This window comes from Scomber japonicus, chromosome 12 (assembly GCF_027409825.1).
Source record: "Scomber japonicus isolate fScoJap1 chromosome 12, fScoJap1.pri, whole genome shotgun sequence".
Classification (NCBI taxonomy): domain Eukaryota; kingdom Metazoa; phylum Chordata; class Actinopteri; order Scombriformes; family Scombridae; genus Scomber; species Scomber japonicus.
The window spans coordinates 31,052,559-31,078,921 of record NC_070589.1 but is presented as its reverse complement, the minus strand read 5'-3'; the positions used below and the strand labels follow the sequence as shown (position 1 = coordinate 31,078,921).

Below are 26,363 nucleotides of genomic sequence, written 5' to 3'. Positions count from 1 at the left end.
TCTTCCTTTTTATTTTGCTCTAACTGTGGATTTCCACCGGGTCCGTCAGCGCCACGGTTTAGCTCCGTCCTCTGCCCAGTGTCAACTCACACCGGGAGCGTTACAGCAGCGGAGCTCTGGGAGAGAAATCTGCCCTTTTAAAATCAAGTTGCACTGTTAATACAGTAATTACGGCAGCCCAATCAAATCCAAACGAGAGCCTTTAGTCTACCGTAATTACTGTAGTAGCAGCCCAATCAAATCCAAACGAGAGCCTTTAGTCACCGTAATTGCTGTAGTAGCAGCACAATCAAATCCAAACGGGAGCCTTTAGTCTACCGTAATTACTGTAGTAGCAGCACAATCAAATCCAAACGGGAGCCTTTAGTCTAGCGTAATTACTGTAGTAGCAGCCCAATCAAATCCAAACGAGAGCCTTTAGTCTAGCGTAATTACTGTAGTAGCAGCCCAATCAAATCCAAACGAGAGCCTTTAGTCTAGCGTAATTACTGTAGTAGCAGCCCAATCAAATCCAAACGAGAGCCTTTAGTCTAGCGTAATTACTGTAGTAGCAGCCCAATCAAATCCAAACGAGAGCCTTTAGTCTACCGTAATTACTGTAGTAGCAGCCCGATCAAATCCAAACGGGAGCCTTTAGTCTACCGTAATTACTGTAGTAGCAGCACAATCAAATCCAAACGAGAGCCTTTAGTCTACCGTAATTACTGTAGTAGCAGCACAATCAAATCCAAACAAGAGCCTTTAGTCTACCCTAATTACTGTAGTAGCAGCCCAATCAAATCCAAACGGGAGCCTTTAGTCTACCGTAATTACTGTAGTAGCAGCCCAATCAAATCCCAACGAGTGCCTTTAGTCAAAGTCCTTCAGTATACCATAACTACTGTAGTAGCTGCACAACTAAACGGCACAATTTTAACTTGGTCAATTTCGGTTGATTTGGTCATTTTCTTTGATGTTTGTGCCAGTAGCTCCGTAGCTACATGGAGTCTTTATCTGTCTTTATCTGTTTATTCATGTTTGTTGCTTAAATACGATCAGGAGGATGCACAGGTTGTTTTATTTTGAAAGACGGAAGTTTTATTATTCAGTGTCTGACTTCCTGTCTGGTGCAATCGGGTCTGTTGAGCTTGTCGCGAGTTAGAAACGGCTCCGTCAAAAATAGAAATGCTACGGATTGATAGCTGCTGAGACGCTGCCGAGACGTTCCCAGTGGAAACACTCTCATGGATTATAGTGGTACCCATCAGCTCCGCGGCGCAGCTGTAACGCACCGCTGACGGACCCGGTGGAAATTGGACTTAAGTGTGTTTGAAGCCTAATTTTCTGAAGGTTATTTTATTTTGAAAGGGAAAAGATACATCAAGTTAAAACACAGAACCACTAAACAACAACTTCATCTCAGCTCTAATTAAAAACCTAATTTACATCAAACCTAAAACTACTGGAAGCTCTAAAATATAATCTCTAAAATCTATAGAGGAGGGAGATTAACTATCGACACCTAAAGACTTACCTCCATCCTCATGAAGGATTCCAGATTATCAGAAGACTGGAACCATAAAAGGACCAAAGTGAAAACACAGAAAGGATCAGACTGCTTTTAATAACGTTCAAGTTTTAGGGAAAAGCTCCAAAATCCTTTATATATGTTCCTTTTCACCACGACTGGAACGATTATTTATGTTGAAGAGAGATTTTTCTATATTCAGGATTAATAATAGCATTCAGAATATCCTTTAAAAAAATGTAAGAGTAAAAATCATACTTTGCTTTTTTATATATTTCACATGTTTTTTTCCATTTTTTCCAATAGCACCTCATTTATCAGGCTTAGCTTTATATCAGAGAGCAGCAGATGTGAATTTATGCCTAAGAATAAATTAAAAATATAATAAATTAGAGCCTGACTGATATTGGTCTATCATAGCTGTATCAGTATCAGCGTTTAAGTCGTCTGATATGTGACAATTAAAAGAAAAACCCACATATAAGCTGCATTTAATATATATATTTGATCCTTTACCTTAATTCAAGTTTAACATATGCTTATTAAATTACAGGTTAAGTTTACTGTTTCAGTGCACTGATGTAATTTTAAGTTGAAGGTCCATTACAATAAATGTGTGTTTATGTATATATGTTATCGGCCAATATATCGATATAGGAATTTCTTTTATTTCCCAATATTGATATCAGACTCCATCAGGCTCTTTAAGAAATACATCAATGTTGACTTCTAGTAGTTTATTAAAGTTTTGGGTTCATTGTGTTTTGGAACATTTTGCTATAAAAGTTTTTTTTAGGTTTTAACCATAGACTGTATAAAAGAAATGGACGTAACATCCGTGACGTCACCCATTGGTTTGTGGACTGCTGCTCGGAAGCCAATAGTTTCGAATCTGGGCAGCGCCATCTTGAAAATTTCAGGTGCATGCTGGGAAAAATAAAAACACGGATTCTACTTATATGGGCATGAGGCGGAGTCATGGGCGGAGCGGGGAGGTTCAGAGGACCGGACTTCCCCGCCTGGTTTTAACTCAACAACCAAAAAACTAATCATCTATTAAACTTGTAGATTTAATTTAATCTTCAATCACTACTGGTGCAACATCAATCAGATGCTCAGTTTGCTCCAGAGCTGCCACAATTAGTCAATTAATCAATTAATCGATCCCGAAAAAGTGAATAACTCATGATTTTGATAATTGATTAATAGTTTTTTCTGATTCCAGCTTCTTAAATCTGGATATTTTCTTTTTAATTCAGTCTTCTATGATGTAAACTGAATATCTATGAGCTATAAAGAACAAAAACAAGACATCACGTTGAGTTTTAAGAGACATTTCTCACCATTTTCTGACATTTTAAAGACCAAACAACTAATTTATTACTATTATAAAATCAACAGATCAATTAATAAAGAGAATAACCAATAAGTCGTTGAAGCCCTAATCACAAGCCGAGCTATACGAGCCTGTAATAATAATTAAGTCTTATCATAATTCTTCTTCTTCTTCTTCTTCTGTGGATCTGGAGGAGCTTTGTCAAATCTGAGGCAATTATCCCGATGATGTCATAGTGATGTCATCGGGATGGAATTGAATATTTAACAAAAAGCTTCTTTTTATAAAGCGAGAAGGTGGAATTAGGAGCATGCTTTTATTTTGACAATCCTTTTTTCTGTATCTTACAAATCCCCCAAAAACTGTAACTAACTATTATAATTATATTTAACTGCTGGTGCCCCCCCCCAACCCCGCCCCCTCCGCCCTTTTTTTTAAACTGCTAACCCAGCGGAGGAGGCAGCCAGACCTGAGGGTGTTTTTTTAAGGTGGTATAACTTCATAAAAACACCGAAGCTTAACCAGAACACAGAGGTGAGGCATACTTTCTCAAGTTAACGAGGCCAATCCTTAATTATAAAGCTCTCAATCCCCTTTTTCACTTTGTTTAATAACCTTTCGGATAATTAACCGCACTCACCTGGCATCCCAGATCCGTATAAGCTGTAAGTTTCTCTGATTCTTGAGAAGGAGAAGTAAACTCTCACCAAAAGAAAAAGTAAAGTGCCTCAACTGAATCCATTTCTTGTTGTAGTTGTTTGTTTTTAAACCAGAAATTTAAAATAACCAGACAGCGATCATGATCATGATATAACTGAGTGAAAGCTTAGTAACAATATAAATCACTATGTGCCCTCTAAAGTGATGCATTTAAAGCTAATTGGCTTAGGCTTACAAGCAGAGTGCTTACGAGTGCAGACAGCAAAGCTAATGATGACCCGACAGAGGAAGAGTGCAGGTTAACACTACAGAGCAGGCCGGTGGATCTTTATTACCTCCCTTTCCACCGACTGCAGCTGGAGCTGGAGCTGGTGCTGGTGCTGGTTCGCAGCCCGAGCCTGACTAAGCACCGGTTCTTTGCTTTTCCACTGCCAAAGATCCAGCCTGGAGCCTCAGAATGGGAGCCAGAGCAAGCACCAACTCTTTGCTGGTCTAAAGCATAGACTGTATAAAAGAAATGGATGTAACATCCGTGACGTCACCCATTGGTTTGTGGACTGCTGCTCGGAAGCCAGTAATTTCGAATCTGGGCAGCGCCATCTTGAAAATTTCAGGTGCATGCTGGGAAAAATAAGAAAATGGATTCTACTTATATGGGCATGAGGCTGGGCCATGGGCGGAGCGGGGGAGGTTGCTATGGTTGCGAGGCTAGCGGGGTTAACGTTCATTAGCTGACTAGCGTAGCATTTACAGAGGGTTAAAGATTTGTTGATTAAAAATACTATTTTTATCTTTTTATTTTTGCCAGAGCTGTCTTCTTCTTCTTCTTCTTCTTCTTCTTCTTCTTCTTCTTCTTCTTCTTCTTCTTCTTCTTCTTCTTCTTCTTCTTCTTCGTTTCCGGCAGGCTAGATGCCTTGTGCCATGTTGCTGCCTCTCACTGGTGAATCATGGGAGTGCTTCAAAGGCGCTCGATGGCTACGTTATACAGTGACGTAATCGCGTGGCTCCTTGCCGGTGGAAAACCAACAGATTCGTAAGAGGTACTCGGGTTAGCGGTTAGCACCAACTGAGCACTGGCTCTAGCACTAGCTCCGAACCAGCACCAGTTCCAGCTCCAGCTCGGTGGAAAAGGGGTATGTGTTTTATCTCCTCCATCTTTAATTCTGTAGTTGTTGTTTTTATTACCTGTCCCTCCAGCATGTCTCTCCCCAGGCCGGATCGCTCCTGCTCGGTGCTGTTGGTCCTGCGGATGGACAAGCTGTGGGACTTCCTCTTCTGCTTGGCCTGGCGGGCAGCGGCGCTGCTCCCGCTCTCCACCGGCATCCTGATTCAACCGTAGTCTGAATTTTTAAAAAAAAGGGACGAGAAGAAAAAAAAAGGGTCAAGAGAAGAGAGGAGCAAATCCTGGTTGGGAATAATCTGAGTGGAGGAGGAGGAGGAAGAAGAGGAGGAGGAGGACGAGGAGGAGGAAGGTGGGGGCTAAGGGAAACGTAAGGCGACAGACTGAGGTTGCATTTTGGCAGCTTCGATGTGTGAATGTGTGAAATGAAAAAGTGAATGAGTGTGAAAGGAGTGTTTTTCTCCCACTGAGCTGCTTTAAAAAGGTGAAACTAGAGAGAAACTGTCTGTCTCAGTGTTTGGTTTATTAGAGGAGAAATGTTTCAACTGTGGCTGGAAAAAATATATATATAGAGAAAAATAGCTAATAATAATATTCAGGAGACTGTCTTTGAGCTCCAAAAATCACCCAGTTAAGTTTATATTCATGACATTGCAGAAACACGTTTAGCTGCAACAAACTATTATATTTTATTATAAATTAATCTGTAAATTATATTCTGAAGCTTCTCATTTATTAATTTAGGCTCAAATTGTGAAATATGAACATTATAAATTGCAATAAATATATTTTTAAGTTAAGGAGGAAACTATTGTAAAACTATTTTTACTACTTCTTAACCTATGAATAAAATGTATTCTTATTATTAGTAGTAGTAGTAATAGTAATAGTAGTAGTAGAAGTAGTAATAGTAGAAGTAGTAGTAGTAGTAGTAGTATTTTATTAGTAGTACAAGTAGTAATAGTAGTAGTAGTAATAATAGTAGTATTAATAGTAGTAGTAGTAATAGTAAGAGTAATAAAAGTAGTAGTAGAAGTAGTAATAGTAGTAGTAGTATTTTATTATTAGTAGCAGTAGTAGTAGTAGTAGTAGTAGTAGTAGTACTGTAGTAGTAGTAGTAGTAATACTAGCAGTAGTAGTAGTAGTAGTGTTAATAGTAGTAGTAGTAGTAGTAGTAGGAGTAGTAGTAGTAATAGTAGTAATAGTAGTAATAGTAGTAGTAGTAGTAGTAGTAGAAGTAGTAGTAGTAGTAGTAGTAGTAATAGTAGCAGTAGTAGTAGTAGTGGTAGTAATACTGTAGTAGTAATAGTAGAAGTAGTAATAGTAGTAGTAGTAGTAGTAGTAGTAGAAGTAGTAATAGTAGTAGTAGTAGTAGTAGTAGTAGAAGTAGTAATAGTAGTAGTAGAAGTAGTAATAGAAGAAGTAGTAATAGTAGTAGTAGAAGTAGTAGTAGTATTTTATTATTATTATTATTATTATTATATAAGTAGTAGTAGTATAAGTAGTAATAGTAGTAGAGGTAATAGTAATAATAGTAAAAGTATGAGTAGGTTATAACACTAAAAAGTCCTTAAACATCCTCAATGATCAATAACCCTCTCCAGCTGTAACTGCAATGGATCCATTATTAAATATGCATCAGAGGTTGGATGCATGTAAACACACTGAGTCTGATTTCTGTGTCATATTCAGCGAGTACGGGTTAGCGTTAGCAGGGTTAGCGTTAGCATGAGACTAAAGGATTAAATGTTACTGATGCTAGTGACACATTAATCCTGCATCCAGCTGTCAGACATGAAACCAGTGTGGTGGTGTTTACCTCTCAGCTGACGTACAGTAAGAAGCTCCTTCATCCCTTTATTTTGAAAATATGCACTTCATTTCATCTCTTTCTATCATTAGCTTTCCTCAGGCCTAGGAAGGACAGGAGGAAGGAAAGAAGGGAGGGAGGAAGGGAGGAAGCAGTGTAGGAAGGAAGGAAGGAAGGAAGGAATGAAAGGAAAGGAGTAAGGAGGCAGGAAGGGAGGACCTTCCTTCCTTCCTTCTTTCTGTCTTCCTTCCTCCTTCGTTTCATTCCTTCTTCCATCCTTCCTTCCTTCCTTCTTTCCTCCATCCTTCTGTCCTTCTTTACTTCCTTCCTTCTTCCCTTCCTTTCTCCTTTCCTCCTTTCCTTCCTTCCTCCTTTCCTCCTTTCCTTCCTTCCTCCCTTCCTTCCTTGACTCGAGGACAACAGCAGTATTACAGTAAAAGTACTGCAGTATTATGAGTGATGTAGTATGCAGTATTACAGTAAAAGTACTGCAGTATTATGAGTGATGTAGTATGCAGTATTACAGTAAAAGTACTGCAGTATTATAGTGATGTAGTATGCAGTATTACAGTAAAAGTACTGCAGTATTATAGTGATGTAGTATGCAGTATTACAGTAAAAGTACTGCAGTATTATAGTGATGTAGTATGCAGTATTACAGTAAAAGTACTGCAGTATTATAGTGATGTAGTATGCAGTATTACAGTAAAAGTACTGCAGTATTATAGTGATGTAGTATGCAGTATTACAGTAAAAGTACTGCAGTATTATAGTGATGTAGTATGCAGTATTACAGTAAAAGTACTGCAGTATTATAGTGATGTAGTATGCAGTATTACAGTAAAAGTACTGCAGTATTATAGTGATGTAGTATGCAGTATAACAGTAAAAGTACTGCAGTATTATGAGGATGTAGTATGCAGTATTACAGTAAAAGTACTGCAGTATTATAGTGATGTAGTATGCAGTATTACAGTAAAAATACTGCAGTATTATGAGAATGTAGTATGCAGTATTACAGTAAAAGTACTGCAGTATTATGAGTGATGTAGTATGCAGTATTACAGTAGAAGTACTGCAGTATTATAGTGATGTAGTATGCAGTATTACAGTAAAAGTACTGCAGTATTATGAGTCATGTAGTATGCAGTATTACAGTTAAAGTACTGCAGTATTATGAGGATGTAGTATGCAGTATTACAGTAAAAGTACTGCAGTATTATGAGTGATGTAGTATGCAGTATTACAGTAAAAGTACTGCAGTATTATGAGTCATGTAGTATGCAGTATTACAGTAAAAGTACTGCAGTATTATGAGTGATGTAGTATGCAGTATTACAGTAAAAGTACTGCAGTATTATGAGTGATGTAGTATGCAGTACTACAGTAAAAGTACTGCAGTATTATAGTCATGTAGTATGCAGTATTACAGTAAAAGTACGGCAGTATTATAGTGATGTAGTATGCAGTACTACAGTAAAAGTACTGCAGTATTATAGTGATGTAGTATGCAGTATTACAGTAAAAGTACTGCAGTATTACAGTAAAAGTACTGCAGTATTATAGTGATGTAGTATGCAGTACTACAGTAAAAGTACTGCAGTATTATAGTGATGTAGTATGCAGTATTACAGTAAAAGTACTGCAGTATTACAGTAAAAGTACTGCAGTATTATAGTGATGTAGTATGCAGTATTACAGTAAAAGTACTGCAGTATTATAGTGATGTAGTATGCAGTATTACATAATTTATTAAAGGCTAAAAAGTACAATATATAGAAAGTAGTATCACATGGAAACACTCAAGTACAAATACTTTAAAATTAGACTTAATGACAGTATTAGTGGAGTATAAATGAAGGTTATAGTCAGGGTTCACACACATATTTTCCATAACTACCACATTTCATTTCCATGACTTATTTTAAGTAGTTTAATAAATACAGGCCCACACAGTGACTACAGGGCACAGTAGGGGTTTTTTCCCTAATTCAAAACCATTCCCGGCGTGGAAAACAGTTTTTCTAATTTCTTAACTTTCCCAGGAATCTCATGACCGTGGGAATCCTGCTAAGAAGGGTTTTTTGTTTTATTTGTGGCTCTCAGGGTAAATAAAGAGACTACACAATCCTACTGACCTCTCCTTATGATGTTAATATAAATCAAACACTTATAATAATAATAACATCAATTTTATTTTAAAAGCTTGTTATATTATCCATTGTGTCAAATCTTCTAAAGCTGTTAAATGAATGTAATGGCAGTAGAAAGTACAATAAATAGAAAGTAGCATCACATAGAAACACTCAAGTAAAGCATAAATACCCTTAAATGATACTTAATGACAGTATTAGTGGAGTATAAATTAAGATTACAGTGAGTTCCTCTTACTGGCTGACCTAAGGATGTAAAGGAGCGATGACTAAACCTGACCAGCCTGCACTGTCTCATGTTTTTTGGACTTTTTCCTCTCTCTTATATTTGACTTTTGTTGAAATAGTGGATCAATTGAACATTTATTATTATTATTTAAAAGCTTGTCCATATCCATTGTGTCAAATAAGCATCTTGTAAAGTGACTGAAGCTGTCAAATATATATATAGAGAGACAGTAGTATCACATAGAAACCCTCAAATAAAGTAGAAACACCTTAAAATTATACTTAATTACAGTATTAGTGGAGTATAAATGAAGAATACAGTGAGTTCCTCTTACTGGCTGACTGACCTAAGGTACTGTGTTATAGTACATATCTAATAATAACACACACATACATATATATATAGAGAGAGATATACCTAAATATTAACCCTTTACCTCTCTGAGTGAAAGTGAAAGTCTATAATAACAATGTTATCCTTGTTATTGCGCAATAAGCTAAACAAAGCTAACATTATCCTCTATTAGCTGCTTGGTACCAAATCCAGCTAATAACGGCTAACCTGAACCCTCCTCATTCCTCTTCCCCCAAACAAAAAAAAACGTAACATTATTAAATCCAACTTACCAATAAAGTCTATAAATAAGCAGTTTTATCCCGGGTATTAGTAGGAGATGTCGTCCTTTCTAACATTGTCTCCAGTGATCTGCGAAGCCTCAAATCTCCTGTCTGTGTGTTGACAGTTGCTCCGCTAATATTTTTTGTCCTAGGATAGCGACGTTAAGACCCGCCCTCCTCTGTTTCTGATTGGCTTACGTCAAAATTCTAACCCAATCGAACGCCCCGTAATCAAATATAGCCAATCCGAAATAACAAAAGGCGGCGGCTAGCCAATCAGAGGGAGAGTAAGGCGGGGTTGTGACTTTACCATCCTAGGGATAAAAATATTAGTGTAAGCCGCCTCCCCGCTATGGAAGGAAAGATAACGAAGCCAATTCCGGTTTGAGGTTTTTGGCAATAAAAGTCCCAACAAATCTGGAAATGAAACTACTCAAAGTTTCCTCTTTTTTTTAGGACATTGAATTATTATGAGCTTGATATAGTTAAAGTATTACAGTAAAAGCACATAAGTATTATGAGCTTGATATAGTTAAAGTATTACAGTAAAAAGTAGCTACATACAGTAAGTGAAAAAAGATAACAAAACCAATTCCAGTTTAAGACTTTTTGGCAATAAAAGCCCCCAAAAAATCTGGAAATGAAACTGCAATGAAAGTGCATTCATTTCCTGTTTTTTAGTTACATTGAAATACTCCAGTGCTGTAAATAACCAACTTTTAAGAGGTTTCACACAATTGAATCTTCCTGTAATACTTTCAAAAGCTTCAAAACCTTCACAAAAGCTTTAAATTAGGAAATAAAATAAAGATTTAACAGCATATGAGCATCATGTGGACATAAAGTGCTGCTGTATTAACCTCTTCTGTTGTATTTATTTCATATTAATTAATCCTGTTTTCAGTCCAAAATGACCATCCCATTATAGTTGGTTATAAATCTACATATATTATTACCTAATGTGTTAAATCAGCTTATCAACTTAACTTCTTGTGAATGTTACAACTTCTACTTCCTCTTTTTTGACCTGAGTGCATATCACTGGCTTTTGAGTTGAAAAAAAAGAAAAAGAAGAAGGAGAGTAATGTGTGTGTGTGAGTGTGTTTCTATCCTTAAAATAATCAGTTCTAGTTGTTGTGAGGACATTTTTGGTCGACCCTCATAACTTCAAAAGGCAATTTGAGGGTTAAGAAGAGGTTTAAAAGTGAAGGTTAGATTTGGGTTTAGGTTCAGGTTAAGGTAAGGATCAGGTTTAGGCATTTATCTGTGATGGTTAAGGTTAGTTTAAAGGAGTAGGACATGTAGTATGTTGATGAATGTCCCCACAAGGAAATAAAAACAATGTGTGTGTGTGTGTGTGTGTGTGTAGAGTCTGTTATAGACACATTTCAGATTTTTGACCTCTTAATTGCAGACAGACATTAGGAAAAGCAGATTTTTGTGTCATTGGTTGAAGTTAAGATAAGAGGGTTAGACAAGTAACATCAAAGGGTTGGTTAGGTTTAAGGTAAGTCTCCTGGAAATGAATGTAAGTCTGTTTAATGTCTCCAAAAAGTCACGATGTTCTGATGTATGTGTGTGCTAGTCTGTTATGGATTTACTTCCTTCCTTCTTCCTCCCTCCTACCTTCCTTCATCTGTCCTTCCTACCTTCCTCCCTCCCTCCTTCCTTTCCTTCCTTCTTCACTCTTTCCTCCCCCCTACCTTCCTTCTTTCCTCCCTCCCTCCCTCCTACCTTCCTTCATCCGTCCGTCCTCCCTCCCTCCTCTCCTTCCTTCTTCCTCCCTCCCTCCCTCCTACCTTCCTTCGTCCATCCTTCCTTTCCTTCCTCCCTCCCTCCCTCCTACCTTCCTTCGTCCGTCCTTCCTACCTCCCTTTCTTCGTCCATCCTTCCTTTCCTTCCTCCCTCCTACCTTCCTTCCTCCCTTCTTCTTTCCTTCCTCCCTCCTACCTTCCTTCATCTGTCCTTCCTACCTCCCTCCTTTCCTTCCTTCTTCCTTCCTACCTTCCTTTACATCCTTCCTCTCTCCATCCTTTCCTTCCTTGTTATATAATATGACAAATAAAATAATATAATGTGTGTTAAGAGACACAAAACTTAAATTCAGGTGTATATATTTTTTTATTTGGCTCCTTTTGTTTCTTAATGGATGTTTCACAAGAGAGGAGCTGTGAAGAAAGGATCATCATCATCATCACTTTATCCAACGTTAACCCAACAGCTGTAAGGCATTAAAGACACATCAGAGTTAATCCAGGTCTAAATGTTTCATAGTGACAAAACATAATTCTCTATAGAGTTGGCAAATACAAGAAATACACTATACTTATTATTATTATTATGACTTCTTTAAATGAACTGCTGCTCTTCTTCTTCTTCTCCTGCAGCAGCTCGGTATAGTCGACGTTCCCAAGTCATAAAAATATCAGTTTCCTCAAAGTTAAAAATCAACTGATGAGGAAATATATAGAATAAAGACTGATGTCCAAAGAGTCCAGAGAAAAAGAAAAAAAAAAAAAAGAAAGAAGGAAGAAGGAGGAGGAGGAGGAGGAGCAGCAGTGTTTTATCTGCGGTCGTTGGTTCCTGACTTCCTCTTCCCGGCCAGAAGATGTTTGGGTTTGAGGTCGAACACGTGTCTGTCCGCTTCTCCCTTCTTGCCGTCGCGGTTCATGTCTCTCTGGGAGTTCTTCATCATCTTCTTCGCCTTCTTCGCCATCTGAGGGACAAAAAGAAAGAAGAGACACAGACATGAGTCCTCAGATTCAAAATCAACTTTTACAAAAGACCTGTTTTCTCAGGAAGATGATTGAATGTGTTAGATGGAGAGTCATGTCTTTTCAAATTAAGACTATATTTAAAATAAAGCTGCAACTGATGATTTATTTCATTATTGAGTAATCGGTTGAGTATTTATTCAATTTAAAAAAAGTTCAAAAAAGGTGAAAACATGTCGATCACTGTTTCCAAAGCTCTACAGCAAGTTCATTTAGATCGATGCTTTTAATTTGAAATTATTTTAAATCATACCTTTTATCCAGGCTTATTCATTTTAGAGTATTATTTCTTCTTGTCTCTTTTTACAGTTAACAGTATTTATCTTTCTTATGTATTGAAGTGCATAAATGAAAATGACACTAAAGGTCTTGAATCTTTTCTTGTCCCCACAACCCAAAACTATCACATAAAGTATCGTCGAGACTCATTTGTGGATTAACTGACATCTGCACATCCTAAATTAGAGTAACATCTTTATTTTTCTTCCTTTACAAACTGCAGAACAACAAATTCAATTAAATCTTTTATTAGTTTTAATTATAAGGAAAACCGTCATATTCAGGACTGTCTTATAAAAGTCACACATACATGCTTCATAACTCAGAGTGTAACGTAAAGACTTCATGACGTACCTTTGCGTCTCGGAGTCCAGACTTGTCTCGTGGAGGACGGGAGGCGCTCTGGCTTCGTGTTTTGGAGAGAGGAGGAGCCGAAGCTTCACGCTTTCGTTTCTTGGTGACGCTGCGAGACCGTCGGGCCTGCTGAGCGTAGTGACTCTGAAAAATTACCAAGAGGGAAATGTTAATAAAGAGATATTGAAAAAATAAAAACTACTCAATTAAAGCAGAATCAAAACTCACAGGCATCAATACCAGAAGTTACAAAATGCTTCATAAGGCAGAAAAATACACAAATCATAAAATACAGAACTAATAAAAACTGATGAGTAAAAACAAAAAGGGAAGAATAGACAAACATATCTAAAAAAGGAAATAAAAGTAATTCAAGGAAAATTAAAACTCAAACTCAAAGACGTTAAGAAGGAACTAAAAGAGTAATATATTTATTTACTGTGTTAATAATCTTAATTTAGGTGTTTTGCATGATAACATTTTATAATAAGCACTAAAACAGTGAAGTACAGCTGAGATTGATCTTGCTACTCTTATTTTGAAAGTATAAACTATGTTATAAAGAAAGACAAAATACCAAAATAAAGTATTAGACTAATTAAATTTTGATCCAGTGGTGCCTCTACAGTAAAAGTCTTCAGGATTCAGACTCATAAAACAGCAAAGTACAACTGAGATTGATGAGTGTCATTAATGTTGCTACTCTTATTTTGAAAGTATAAGTATATTATAAACTACGTTATAAAGAAAGAAAAAGTAATAATAGTATAATAAGTATTAATAATAAGTATTGGATAAATTCAATTTTGATCTATTTGTGGCTCTACAGGAAGTCTTCAGGATTGAAACTCTGATGAACATGAATCAAATAATAGTTGATATATTTCCTGCATATGAATTATAACTGACCTCGTCCTTGTCCTCCATATCCAGACCAAGATCACCCATCTGCTTCTCCAGCTTCTTCCTCTCAACCTGTTCATGAAAAAAAAATACACACACACACAAATTCAGTGATACGTTCATGTTACAAAAAAACAGTAATTATATAAAGTAAAAGCACTGTAATCACATTTGAGACAGAGAAGTAGAGGAATTATGGGAAGTCTCCTGTCAGGCACTTTGAGTTGCATTAAAGTTATCATTATTATTATTGGCAGCACATTAAATAATGTATATTTAACACTGTATATGGTCCCAATAAACACATTACTGCTGTATTTGGATTTCAAAAAAGAAATAATGAAGAAAAAAAAAATCAAATAACTGCTGAAAGTTAAAGTTTAACTCTTCTGTTAAAGCTGCTCAGATGATTATTTACATTAATGCCATATATGAAAGACACTTTAAGGCCAACTGAGGTCATAAATGTGATTATTATTAGTTATTTTGCCCACATGTGCATTTTCATTTTTGTCTTCCTGAGCTGACTATCTTTATATAATAGTAACATGTATATTAATCTATAATTATTATCATTAGTCATCATCATCAAGACTGAGAGAAGAGTTTAAAACTAACATATCAACTAATAATGATCATTTTCAACCAGGATCTCTTAAATCTGGTTCTTATAAAACCTCCTGAGCTTTTATATCAGCATCACTTCCTCTAAAATGACTTCGGCCATGCTTCGTTACCTTGGTAGCGGTCCTCGGCATGCGCGGCCCGTGGATGTCCTTCTCCTTGGACTGAGCGACGATGAGCGACTTCTTCTCTCGGATCTGTTTGGCGAGGACTCGGATCTCCTGCATCTCCTCGTCCTCGCTGTCGTCATCAGAGTCGTACTCTCCGGCTCGCTCCTTCAGATCCTCCTCCTTCTCCAGATCCTCCAGTTTCTGTGAGACAGGAAGTAAAGACGACGAGAAGATGATGATGATGATGAGACTGACTTTTAGGAGAAGATGAGAATTTGATAATTGGATGAAACTCATTTTTCCTCACACTGAAGCTGATCTTAATGTGTTTAAGGGTTAAATTAAGGGATGAAAGCAAGCATGAAATGTTGAGCTGCAGCAAAATTAATCTGTCAATTCTTCTCTAGATTCATCCTTAACCCTCCTGGTATCCTCGAGTCAAGGAAGGAAGGGAGGGAGGGAGGAATGGAGGGAGAGAGGGAGGAAGGAAGGAATGGAAGGAATGGAAGGAAAGGAAAGGAGGGAGGGAGGGACGAAAGAAGGACAGTGGAAGGAAGGTAGGGAGAGGAAAGACAGAGAGAAGGAGGGAGGAAGGAAGGAAGGAGGGAAGGAGGAAGGAAGGAAGGAAGGAAGGAAGGAGGGAGGAAGGAAGAAGGGAAGGAGGACGGAGGAAAGAAGAGGAGGGAGGAAAGAAGGAAGGAGGGACGGAGGAGAGAAGGAAGGAGGGAGGGAGGGAGGGAGGAAGGAAGAAGGGAAGGAAAGGAAGGAAAGAAGAGGAGGGAGGACGGAAAGGAAGGAATTAAGGACAGAGGAAGGAAAGAAGAAGAAGGGAGGGAGGAAGGAAGGAAGAAAGGAAGGAAAGAAGGAAGGGAGGGAGGAAGGAAAGGGAGGAAGGAAGGAAGGATGGAGGAAAGAAGGACAGTGGAAGGAAGGTAGGGGGAGGAAAGAAGGAAGGAAGGGAGGAGGGAAGGAAGGGGGATGGAGGAAGGAAAGAAGTGAGTGTGTTTCCTGCTCAGACTCACCTGCATGATGTCAGGATCGATGTAATCAGCGATGTTGTGTCCCTGCCAGACTTCAGGGATCTTATCGTTCTTCTCCTCCTCGTTCATCAGATCCCAGTATTCTTTATAAAAATAAATAAATAAATAAATAAATAAATAAATGAATGAACATTATCAGTATGACAGAATTAAGTACTTATAGTCCATTAATGCACAGCAGCAGCAGCAGTTTGGTAATAAAGACTCACTCTGCAGATCCAGAATATAATCGTCTCCAAGCTCCACCTCCAGATCTCTCTCCTGGAAGACGAGCAAGAAAATAAAATTAGAGTTCAATATGAAGAAAAATGTTTCACTTATCTAACTTTTTTTACCCTTTAAAACAAAAGAGTTAATTTTCCAGTCATTTCAAGTCTTTCTTAAGTAAGTAAGTTTATTTGGTCTCCCACACTTTTTTCACAATTGCCATGTTTAATGCTTATTACTGTATGTAAACCATAGGCAACTGTTATATTATTTGTTCTTTTTAGTCGAGGTGCCAGAGGTTGAGGGAGGGGGTTACAGGCGGGGGAGGAGGGGGTAATATCGATATCGGGGTATGTGGTCTAAACCATCATGATAATTGATTCTGTCCATATCACCCAGCCCTACCCGACAGTGATCTTTAAATCACTCAAGTCCAGTTTAATCCTACTGGTTATAATCCTCAAAGCTATCTATCCTCCATTTTACAGCCTTCACAGTAGAGACAGAGCATTATTTTTGTAATTACTCTCACGGCCAGAAGGGGGAGACAAAACCCCAACACTGCAGCTTTAAATATGTTTCAACTGGAAGTCAAAGGCGGGTTTCTAAAATGTTTAAAATACACCATGAAAAGGAGTAAACTATAACTATGAAGAAAATATTGTTCCTTATGTCTAGACAGCTTTTTGTATCTTTTCGTCTGAAGTTTAACACCGAACGTACCGTCTTGCGTTTGGGTGCATCCACCTCCATGGCCTTCTTACGCGCCAACGCTCCCTCTGGGATGAACGGAGGTCTGACCTGGAGAAGAAACAAAGAAACGAGGCTCAGTCATCAGAAAACAGCTCAAAGAAAAAGCTAGACAAGAAGAAGAAGCACGAGGAAGAAGAATCAGAAGAAGAAGCATGAAGAGGACAAAGCATGAAGAAGAAGAAGAAGAAGAAGAAGAAGCATGAAGAAGAGGAAGAAGCATGAGGAAGCAGAAGAAGAAGAAGAAGCAGAAGAAGAAGCAGAAGCAGCACGAAGAAGAAGAAGAAGATGAAGAAGCATGAAGCAGAAGCAGAAGAAGAAGAAGAAGAAGAAGAAGAAGAAGAAGAAGAAGAAGAAGCGGCAGCATGAAGAAGAAGAAGAAGAAGCAGAAAAAGAAGAAGAAGAAGAAGCATGATGAAGAAGAAGAAGCATGATGAAGAAGAAGAAGAAGAAGAAGAAGAAGAAGAAGAAGAAGCATGAAGAAGAAGAAGCATGAAGAAGAAGAAGCAGAGGATGAAGAAAAAGAAGAGGAAGCATGAAGAAGAAGAAGGAGAAGAAGAAGAAGAAGAAGAAGAAGAAGAAGAAGAAGAAGAAGAAGCATGAAGAAGAAGAGGAAGCAGAAGAAGAAGAAGAAGATGGAGAAGAACCATATATTTGTACCTTGTCGTCTCTCTTGGCCGGCATGGCGAGGTGGAGACGGTTCAGAACGTCGTGGACCTTCTTGCCCTTCATCTTGTTGTCGACGCGATGGGAGAGGAGTCGGTCGCAGGCCTAAAACACACGGAGAGGAACCTTAAAGCTTGCTCACTGTGAAATATAAAACATTATTTCTTCCTCGATGTCCGTTTCCTCACCTCGTTTTTAACCTGCATGACTCCCTCCTCGGTCAGGGTGCTGGTCTCAATAACCGGGATTCCCTCGGCTGTGAGGTCGGCAAAGATTTTCTGACCACAGGAAGAAGAAAAAAAAAGGAACATCAGAGAAGAAAAGGTGACGACGAACTAAATCTTTAACACTTCAGATTTAGATCTCTCTGAATATAAACAAAGATGGCTGGGTTTTTTGTTTTTAGTTTTACATATTTATATCTCCTTGCACTTTTTTTATTACGTCTTGCAGAAACGTGCATTAAAAATTACAATCAATGGATTTGAATTTGAATTTTTGAGTTTGAATGAAAGTTACTCCTTGTGTTTTTTTCACTGCATTATAATCAAAGCAGCGAGTTTCCTTTTTCACATCTACTGTCTGATATTATAATATATATATAATAACTTATCTATTTAGCATTAAAGGATGATTACCGTTTTTTACAACCTGGACCTTATTTCTAGCATAAAATACGAACATTTACTCACCCAGACAACTTTGGTGTCATTTGGAGTCGTTGGGATGAAATTAACTCCAGTGGAGCGCTGCGTATATCCGTATAATGTGAGTACACGGGGCACCGAAGCGCAGCCTCTATATAACACATTATCTGCCACCAAACTAGTTCATTTCACCAATATTTTGTTATGATACGTTAGTGCTATTTCCCTCCGAGCCCGTGGTGGCATGTTATCAACATCCGGGGTCTGTAGGTTGACCTGCTGACCTCTGATCTGGATGATGTCAGAGGTTAGCAGGTCAACCTACAGACTTCGGTGCCCCGTGTACTCTCATTATATGAATATATGCGGTGCTCCACTGGAGCTAATTTCGTCTAAACAACTCCAAAGTTGTCTGGGTGAGTAAATGATTGTATTTAATGCTAGAAATAAGGTCCAGGTTGTATTACGATTAATGATATAGTTAGGGTTATATAAGTTACAAGGCAGCAAAATACACAAATCATGACATAATTACATTACAAATAAAAAACTATTTGATGGAGTACAAAGGCAAGAATATACAAAACATATCTAAAAAAAAGAAGGAGATAAAAGTAATTTAAAGGCTTCAAATCACCCACCTGGTTCTCCTCTGTCAGCTCAGTGATCTTCTTCACGTCGCATTTGTTGGCAACGACGATGAGAGGCTGCAGAGAGACGCAGGAATTATTACTTCACATCACTCACACAGTCTGTTTTCTTTCATTTGTGTTTGCAGATTCCCAATTTAGTTTTAAGATTATTCTGGGGGCTTTTTTGGACGGGATGTCAGACAATAAAAGTCCCAAACTGGATTCAGATTGGAGACGTTGAGGTTTAATAAGCCGACGTGTTGACCGACCTTGTTGGCGAACAGCGGGCGGATGTTGTTGAAGAGCACCAGCTGCTCCGGCAGAGTGTGACCGCACTGCTCCGATGTGTCCATGACGTAGAGGACGGCCGCTCGCAGGTGAGCCAGAGCAGTGATGGCCTGCATCTCGATGGTGTTCCTGTCCTCCAGAGGATGATCCAGGATACCGGGAGTGTCCACGACCTGGTGACAAAAACAGAGTTAACAAGGGAAAGGGTGAGGATGACAGGAAGTGGATGTGCTGGTGTGTTTCTACAGGTTTTAGGCTTTAACAGCTGGTAAAAGAAACAGAGATATACAGAAATTATTACCAAAAAGCTGTAAAAACTAGTGCAGCACAAATCAAACATGTACAAAAAAAAAATAAACCTTTAAATCTACATAATAAATCACTTTATCTACTTTAGTTTTAACCTGAAGACAAAAACGTTTCTCTCATAAAAACACTCTTAACATCTCTACATGTCAGTGTTTGAGCATTTAAAACCAGAACAAGCATAAACTGAATGGTTAATTAACAAATATGAAAAAAAAAAAACACAAATAAAACCTCAAAAAATGTCATTTTAAGTCAATTTTATCAATTTTGGCTCAATATTTACGATAGGATAAATCTTTATATAAAGAATATTAATAATAGTATTTTAAAGGCTTTGGAAATGCCATGTAAATGTTAAAACAGGCTTACTGTAATTAACAAATCTTACAAAGCTATGAATAAATAGAAAAGTAACACTTCAAAGAGTTTTTAACAAAAATAAACAGAAATAAAGTTAATATTTTGAGGGTTTACTGTTATTTAATATTGTTTATTATTCTAATTTAGTTCAAAAGGTCAGTTCAAATCTTTACGGGTTAAACATGATTTAATGACAGCATTTATAAATGAGTGTACAACAATATGAAATGAGGAAGAAAAGCCTCTAAATGACTCATTATCGTTAGAAGAAGTCAAATTAAAGCCGACAATCAGCTCGTTATATCTCAGATTCAATGTGCTGCAGTCAGAGTCAAGATACACGTATCACCTCCAGTGTAACGACAGTAAACAGATAAAGGGGAACATGTAGAGGAGACAGTAAGAGCAGCATCATCATCATCGTCGTCTCACCTGCCAGCGGAGGTATCTGTAGTCCATGTGACCCACAAACAGAGACTTGGTGGTGAAGGCGTACGGCTGCACGTCAACATCTGCTCGGGTCACCTGAGAAAAGAAACAAGTTCATCATGTTAACAGTAATATAAGGGGAGTCAAACACCTTGATACCAATAATAAAGTATAATCACTGACAATACATGCAGCTGCTTAATAATGCATTATTAATTATTGTCTTTAGGCCTGTCTCAATAACTACTTTTATTGGACGATATATGGCACTTTTCCACTACACAGTTCCAGCACTACTCGGCTTGACACGGTTCCAGGAACGACCTTTTCCATTACAAAGAAGTACCTAATCAACCTGGGAGGGGTTGTCATAGCAACGGCTCCGCGAAACTGCCGTGACTTCGTTTTATACGCGACACAAACACATAAACAATGGAGGACATGGAGGCGATGGTGTACTTGCTGCTGTATGAGGCTTTCTGTCACACACAAAGCAAGAACATTGAGCCATATGACTGTAACGATGTTGCCGGTATTTAAAAATGCCGGGTTTGATTCTTGTGTAGGACGGCTCATGACTCTTCCAGCGACAACTCTTCTGACCAATCAGAGGCTGGCAGTCTGATGACGTCACATTTCAGTATCGGCTTGGCTCGCTTGGAACCTCAGCAGAGCAGGTACTAAAAAAGTACCAGGTATCAGGTACTATCCCTAGTGGAGACGCTAAAAAAAACGCGAGTCGAGTCGTGCTGGAACTGTGTAGTGGAAAAGCACCAATATTGTCTCAGAAATAATCATGATAAACGATATTATTGTCATTTGAAGATCATTTTATACCACTGATATAATGATAATATAATATCATAATAATGTAAAGGGGTGTGGACACTACAACTACTAAACACACACACACACACACACACACACACACACACACACACACGTTATTCACCTTGTTAATGAAGCTGGATTTTCCCACATTGGGGTAACCACACAGAAGCAGGGTCCTGGTGTTCGGGTCGATGGTCGGCAAACGAGACAGATGCTGACGGACTGCAGAGGAGAGACGACAGGAAGTTTAATTTTTCTCATATATAAAGCTGGAGGTTAATAAGCCACCTCGGGCGACTTTTATTTTGTATTCATTTTCAATGAGAGTGAGGCTGTTCGCAGGAGAGCATTGAGTAGTAACAACTTCAACTCAAAAACTTGTGCAAAAGATAAAAACTGACAGATAGATAGACAGATAGATAGATAGATAGATAAATAGATAGATAGGCTTTATTTTGTCACTATACAGAGTACAGCAATCACCCCGTCCGTACATATACAACATACAATACATACAATAAGCCAGACATAACCAGATGACTGAGCACTATAGAGGGGCAAGAAAAGGAAAGAAACAAGAGGAGAGAGGAGGAGAAAAAAAGCAGCTCCCAGACTGTCCTCTGTGTGGAAGTACAGTGTGGAAACGGGGGAAAAAAACCCCAGCAACTATTTGCAGATTTGCTGATATTTGTGGATGAAGTTGTCAGTGTTTTTTATGTTTTCATTTTTTTTCCCTCTGCACAGATCCCATAAAAACACACATACAGTCTCTCTCTCTCTCTTTCTCACCTTGTTCCAGATACTCCAGACTGGACTTCTGACGCTTCAGGATGGTGCACATCCGACCCAGAGCGGCTCTCTTCAGCTGTTTACACCGATACAAAGAGTCTCCGTACTTCATCAGACGCACGTAGTCTTTGGAAACACTGGAGGGGATTGAAAAAAAATAAGTAAATGGGTCGTCAGAGGCTCAAACTTCATTATCACAGAACAACTAAAAAAGGAAAGTAATAGATTTTTGGACAAACTTACTTGTCAATCAGATTCTTGGCGATGTTAATCTGCCCCAAAGCCAATTTATAATGATCTTTATCGTACAAGACGTTCATCAGGTCGGCGTAAAACGGATGAATGTCCTGAAGAAAACACACATCAGGGTAAAAATTACACATCACACATGATCAAAACTATGAAAAATAGTTTAATTTAGTTTATTTGAGATGTTTTTCTTTTAGTTTTTATTGACTTACGTCCAGTTTGGGGAAGTCGGTGAGGATCTGCGAGAGTCGGTCATGGTAGTTCTGCTGGGTGAATTTCACCTTTCGCATATAAAAGTGTCGGATACGGTGGATCTGGTAGTGTTTGTGGACCACCGTTGGCGTCTTCCTTTGGGTTTTGGATAAAGTGATGTCGATGAAATCCTGCAGGGAGGGAAGAGGAGCAAGAGGAAGAACAGTTAGGAGGAGAGAAATGTGTAGATCCCTAAACATTAATAACTTCAATGGGAAGTAGATTACCGTTTTATTTTTAGCACAGCATTAAATCCTACATGTTTTTCCAGTTAAACATTACTGTAGCTTTAATTCTGTCAGTCTAAATCAATTTAATCAGTTAAGTGCATACATGTAGTCTATAAAATGCATGATAGATAACTAAAAACACTAATATTTCAGGTTGTCACATGTCAACTCAACATGTGTGACTAATAATCCTTTAATAGCTAAACAACATCTTACTTTTACATTTTAACACATGAAGGGAAACTAAAGTGACAAAACATGAGCAGAACTATCAAGAACTAGTTATTCAAAATTATTTAAACCCATTAAACACAGATTAGATTAATAATAAAAGTTGATTTTCAAAGATAATCAAATAATTTTGTTAGGATTAAGTGTTTCTGCCATTGTGTAGCTATTAAAACTGTGATTTTATTGTTTTATTTAAGGTGATGATTGCATGTACAGTTCACTCGATCTGCTGCCATAACATTTCTTGACAGTAACACGCTGTTTACATCCCTGAAATCTCAAATACACCAATTTAAGACCAAGTCTCACCAAACCCTAATCGCAAACCTACAACTTTTATATATCCTCACTTGGAAGAAACAGTAAACACATTTTAATAATGTCATGCTACCTCCCAAAATTATTATAGTATTGTAGTAACTTCGGCATACATACAATACACATAACAGCCCTTTATCGCTGTCAATATAACCGCAACGTGGTATTTAAATGGACAGAAACAGGTGAGAAACCGGAGTTAAACTTAACATTTAGCCACCAGAGTTTGGTACATACAACATTACATAACAACCTTTAAGACTTTCCTGCCCCAGTGAACAATTACAATTTCCATTTTATTTATTTTTCTGACAATAACATGCTGTTTCCATGCCTAAAATCTCAAATTAACCAAATTATCTGACCAAATCTTCACCAAACCCCATTAGAAAACCTACAAATTTAGCGTATCTCGCTTGCAAGCAATACCAAATACGTTATTATAATGTCACGTATTACCTCCCAAAATTATTAATGTCTTGTGGTAATTTCGGCATACATATAAGTCACATAGCAGCAGTTTATCTCTGTTAATATAACCGCAACGTGGTATTTAAATGGACAGAAACACGAGAAACACGAGTTAAACTTTACATTTTCCCAGCAGAGTTTGGCACATAAAACATTATTTAACAACCTTTAACAAGACTTTTCTGCCTCAGTAATAAAAGCACAGTTACCACTTTATTCCCCTGCTATAATAATAATTGACTGTGTATTTTAGGATGGACAGGAGCAGTAGCCCAGCACGTGTCTCTCTCCTCCTCCGTGTTTCTCTCTCTTTTCTACTTTTACCGTCATCTTCAGCTCATCGACCAGCAACAATAAAACAACCAAAGTTTTAAACATTTAAAATGAGGTTTTAAACTTACCTTGGCGGTGGGAACCACCATAATCTTCTTAAAATTATAAAGTGCCATTTTGTCGGGACACGTTGTTGTCCGCTGACGGCACGGGGAAAGGACGCTGCTGGTTCCGTTTATACAGGAAAAGAGAGTTTTAACACACCGCCCCCTGCTGGCCAAATACGAACACTGCACCAATAAAAAGTATATTATTATCATTATTATTAGGATTATTATTATGGTTATTATTATTATTATGATAATTATGACTATTATTATTGTTAATTTGTTTGTTAATTTGTATTTGCCCCTTCACCTATCTCTAAACATAGCGGAAAATAGACTAAAAGAGAGGTTTTAACACACCGCCCCCTGCTGGTCAAATAGAGGCACTGCACCAACAAAAACTATATTATTAGTAGTAGTAGCAGTATTAAATTATTAATTTGTATACCCTCTAAACCTCACCTACCTCTAAATATATTCCGATTTAATTCAACTACATTTTTACAAATACTAGAAATATATTTTCTTTCACTTTAATCTATGCAATAACAATATAATCTCTGGCATGTTACCACTCAGTACCAGGTTTTTCGTGGTCAAATAACTTTGTGTGTAACGTAAGTTATTGACTCTCTATATTTGGGATAATAATATGGGTCTGTGTGTGTGAGAGAGAAAGCCGTGTTTGCTCCTGTTAATAACCGTCTTAACTTTCCAATGCCAACAGTGCAGCAGCCGGCTTTATGTTAGTGGGTAAGTTATTTGAATGTATTGAAACGAGTTTGAAACATGCTGGCTAGGACGCTGTGTATGCTGCTTATGAACAAACAATGAAGCTGTTGTTATATGATTTGTTAAATGTTGCTCAACAAATAATGAATTAAAGCTAACACACTCTGCACACACTGTAAGAAAATTTATGGTTAAATTAGTAAAGACCTGGCAGCTACAGTGGCCAGCTATTTTTAAGCCCCTTCGATAGCTCAGTTGGTAGAGCGGAGGACTGTAGATGTATAAGACTAGAAATCCTTAGGTCGCTGGTTCAAATCCGGCTCGAAGGAGGTGATGTTTTGGGGTAATTGTGGTAGTAGGTACACTGAATAAACCAAACAGTAGCAGGATTGTTGGTTTGCCTCCTGAATTGTCATGTCGACTTTCACAATAGTGCCAAAAACAAAACTGTACGTCTTCAATGGTTTTACAACCAGGATGGCCGAGAGGTTAAGGCGTTGGACTTAAGATCCAATGGACAAATGTCCTCGTGGGTTCGATCCCCACTCCTGGTAGATACCATTGTATCAGAACAGCTGTATTATTTGGGCACATGTCGATGTGTCCTTGGGCAAGACACTTAACCCCAAATTGGTTATGGCCATCAATGTGTGTGAATGGGTGAATGACAATGACAAAGTGCTTTAAGTGGTCGTAAAGACTAGAAAGACACTATATAAGTGCCATCTAACAGTATATTACAGCGATGTACTGTTGAATGTAAGTTGTGATTTGGTTATGTTATATTCCAACTGTAATCTCCTTGAACATCTTATTACTGTAATATAAGACTGTTTTAACACTGCCTGATGCTAATGACTTTACATTTCACAAAATATAGAAATGGCTAAGACAAGAGATATTGTTACAACCATAGGCGTTCATTGAAGCCAGTGCGGTGACAAACAAACTCAGTGACTGTAAAATTTAAAGCATTTAAATGCAGTCCATAAAATACAGTCTTGTGTAAAGTGACAAGAGACAACTGCATAGCATTACATTTTTACACTGCATCAAAAATATTCAGTGGCTAAAAAAAATCAAGCAATGAAATTCCTGTAAAATACACTGCATAAGAAGAATAAATCATGTCAAACAGGTTCTCAATAATCTACATACAACTTGCATACCAAACTTTATGTACCCTGCCTTCATTATACAATATTATTCATATGAGTTATGATCATGTGCAATAGAAAGCAAATGAAAGAACAAACCTGAAATTGCACAACTGAAATATACTGAAGTGAATAGAACTCAATTTTGAGACATATTACATTAAAATGACAAACTGAACATCAGGTTGCAGTGTGGGCTATTACTTTGTGAAAGTGAGGTCCTGTGTGGAGATGTGTTGTGGGCTAAACAAAGCTCCTCTCAAAGTCAATGTTTTTTTTAGAAGGGTGGCCACTTAAGGGATTCGCAGTTGCTCTCTCTTTTTTTTTCTTTTTTTGGACCGGCTTCTACGTTGTCTTGGACACTACATCACCTTCCCCTAGCTGGCCTTTGTTAACCTTTCAGGGTTTATACCAATGAAGCACCTACAATGTAATAACACAGATGCAGGTAAGACATTAAGTAAGTAAGTACAGATAATTTGCACTCTATCACTTACAGCACATAAATGTTTGGAGATGTGTTCTCATAATAGTGACCACTGTGTCTCATAATAATGAGAGAATGTAAAATAAATATCAATAAAATGAATCTGATGACACCAAATGATAATGGCATATTCATTACTAAAGAATATCAATACATTCCAATTACTCACACCAAGGAGGAAATAAAAGCAAATCAGACTCTGACAATTCAACATTACTGAACACAGCTGAGAAGAGGGGAAAAATATCCAAACAATATTTAAGACTTAATTATGTATTGAGTATGTTTTTTTACAGTTTATACCTGTAGGTTGGATGGGCTTTTATAATCAACAATCATTTGATATAAAAAAACTGCTGAAAACACAAAAACTGACAAGAAAATACATTTAAAAATTGCAGAAAACAAAAAAAACTCAACAACAAATACATA

At 37.7% G+C, this 26,363-nt stretch overlaps 2 protein-coding genes, 1 long non-coding RNA gene and 2 other non-coding genes across 5 annotated transcripts in view; 3 read left to right on the top strand and 2 right to left on the bottom strand.

Moving 5' to 3' along the window:
• Positions 1-9,477, bottom strand: part of LOC128369484 (WD repeat-containing protein 37-like) — a 30,000-nt gene extending 20,523 nt beyond the window's left edge. The window contains 2 exon segments of the mRNA XM_053330533.1: positions 4,689-4,843; positions 9,442-9,477. Of these exon segments, the coding sequence (XP_053186508.1) occupies positions 4,689-4,826 (138 nt within the window). The 5' untranslated portion in view covers positions 4,827-4,843; positions 9,442-9,477.
• The window catches only part of LOC128369488 (uncharacterized), an 84,755-nt gene that overhangs the window by 18,696 nt on the left and 39,696 nt on the right, over positions 1-26,363 (top strand). The window lies entirely within an intron of this gene.
• Positions 11,542-23,676, bottom strand: gtpbp4 (GTP binding protein 4). The gene is made up of 17 exons (XM_053330449.1): positions 23,577-23,676; positions 21,886-22,056; positions 21,668-21,771; positions 21,425-21,561; positions 20,757-20,857; positions 19,808-19,900; positions 18,688-18,879; positions 18,428-18,493; positions 17,328-17,417; positions 17,134-17,244; positions 16,447-16,524; positions 15,726-15,777; positions 15,499-15,599; positions 14,480-14,677; positions 13,749-13,814; positions 12,840-12,983; positions 11,542-12,148 (listed from the first exon to the last, which is right to left on the bottom strand). The coding sequence occupies exons 1-17, from the start codon at positions 23,622-23,624 to the stop codon at positions 11,996-11,998; spliced, it is 1,905 nt and encodes a 634-aa protein (XP_053186424.1). The 5' UTR covers positions 23,625-23,676; the 3' UTR covers positions 11,542-11,995.
• On the top strand, positions 24,528-24,616 carry trnay-gua (transfer RNA tyrosine (anticodon GUA)). Its single transcript is given in 2 exon segments — positions 24,528-24,564; positions 24,581-24,616. It is a non-coding gene; the product is annotated as a tRNA-Tyr (tRNA).
• trnal-uaa (transfer RNA leucine (anticodon UAA)) lies at positions 24,759-24,841 on the top strand. Its single transcript has one exon. It is a non-coding gene; the product is annotated as a tRNA-Leu (tRNA).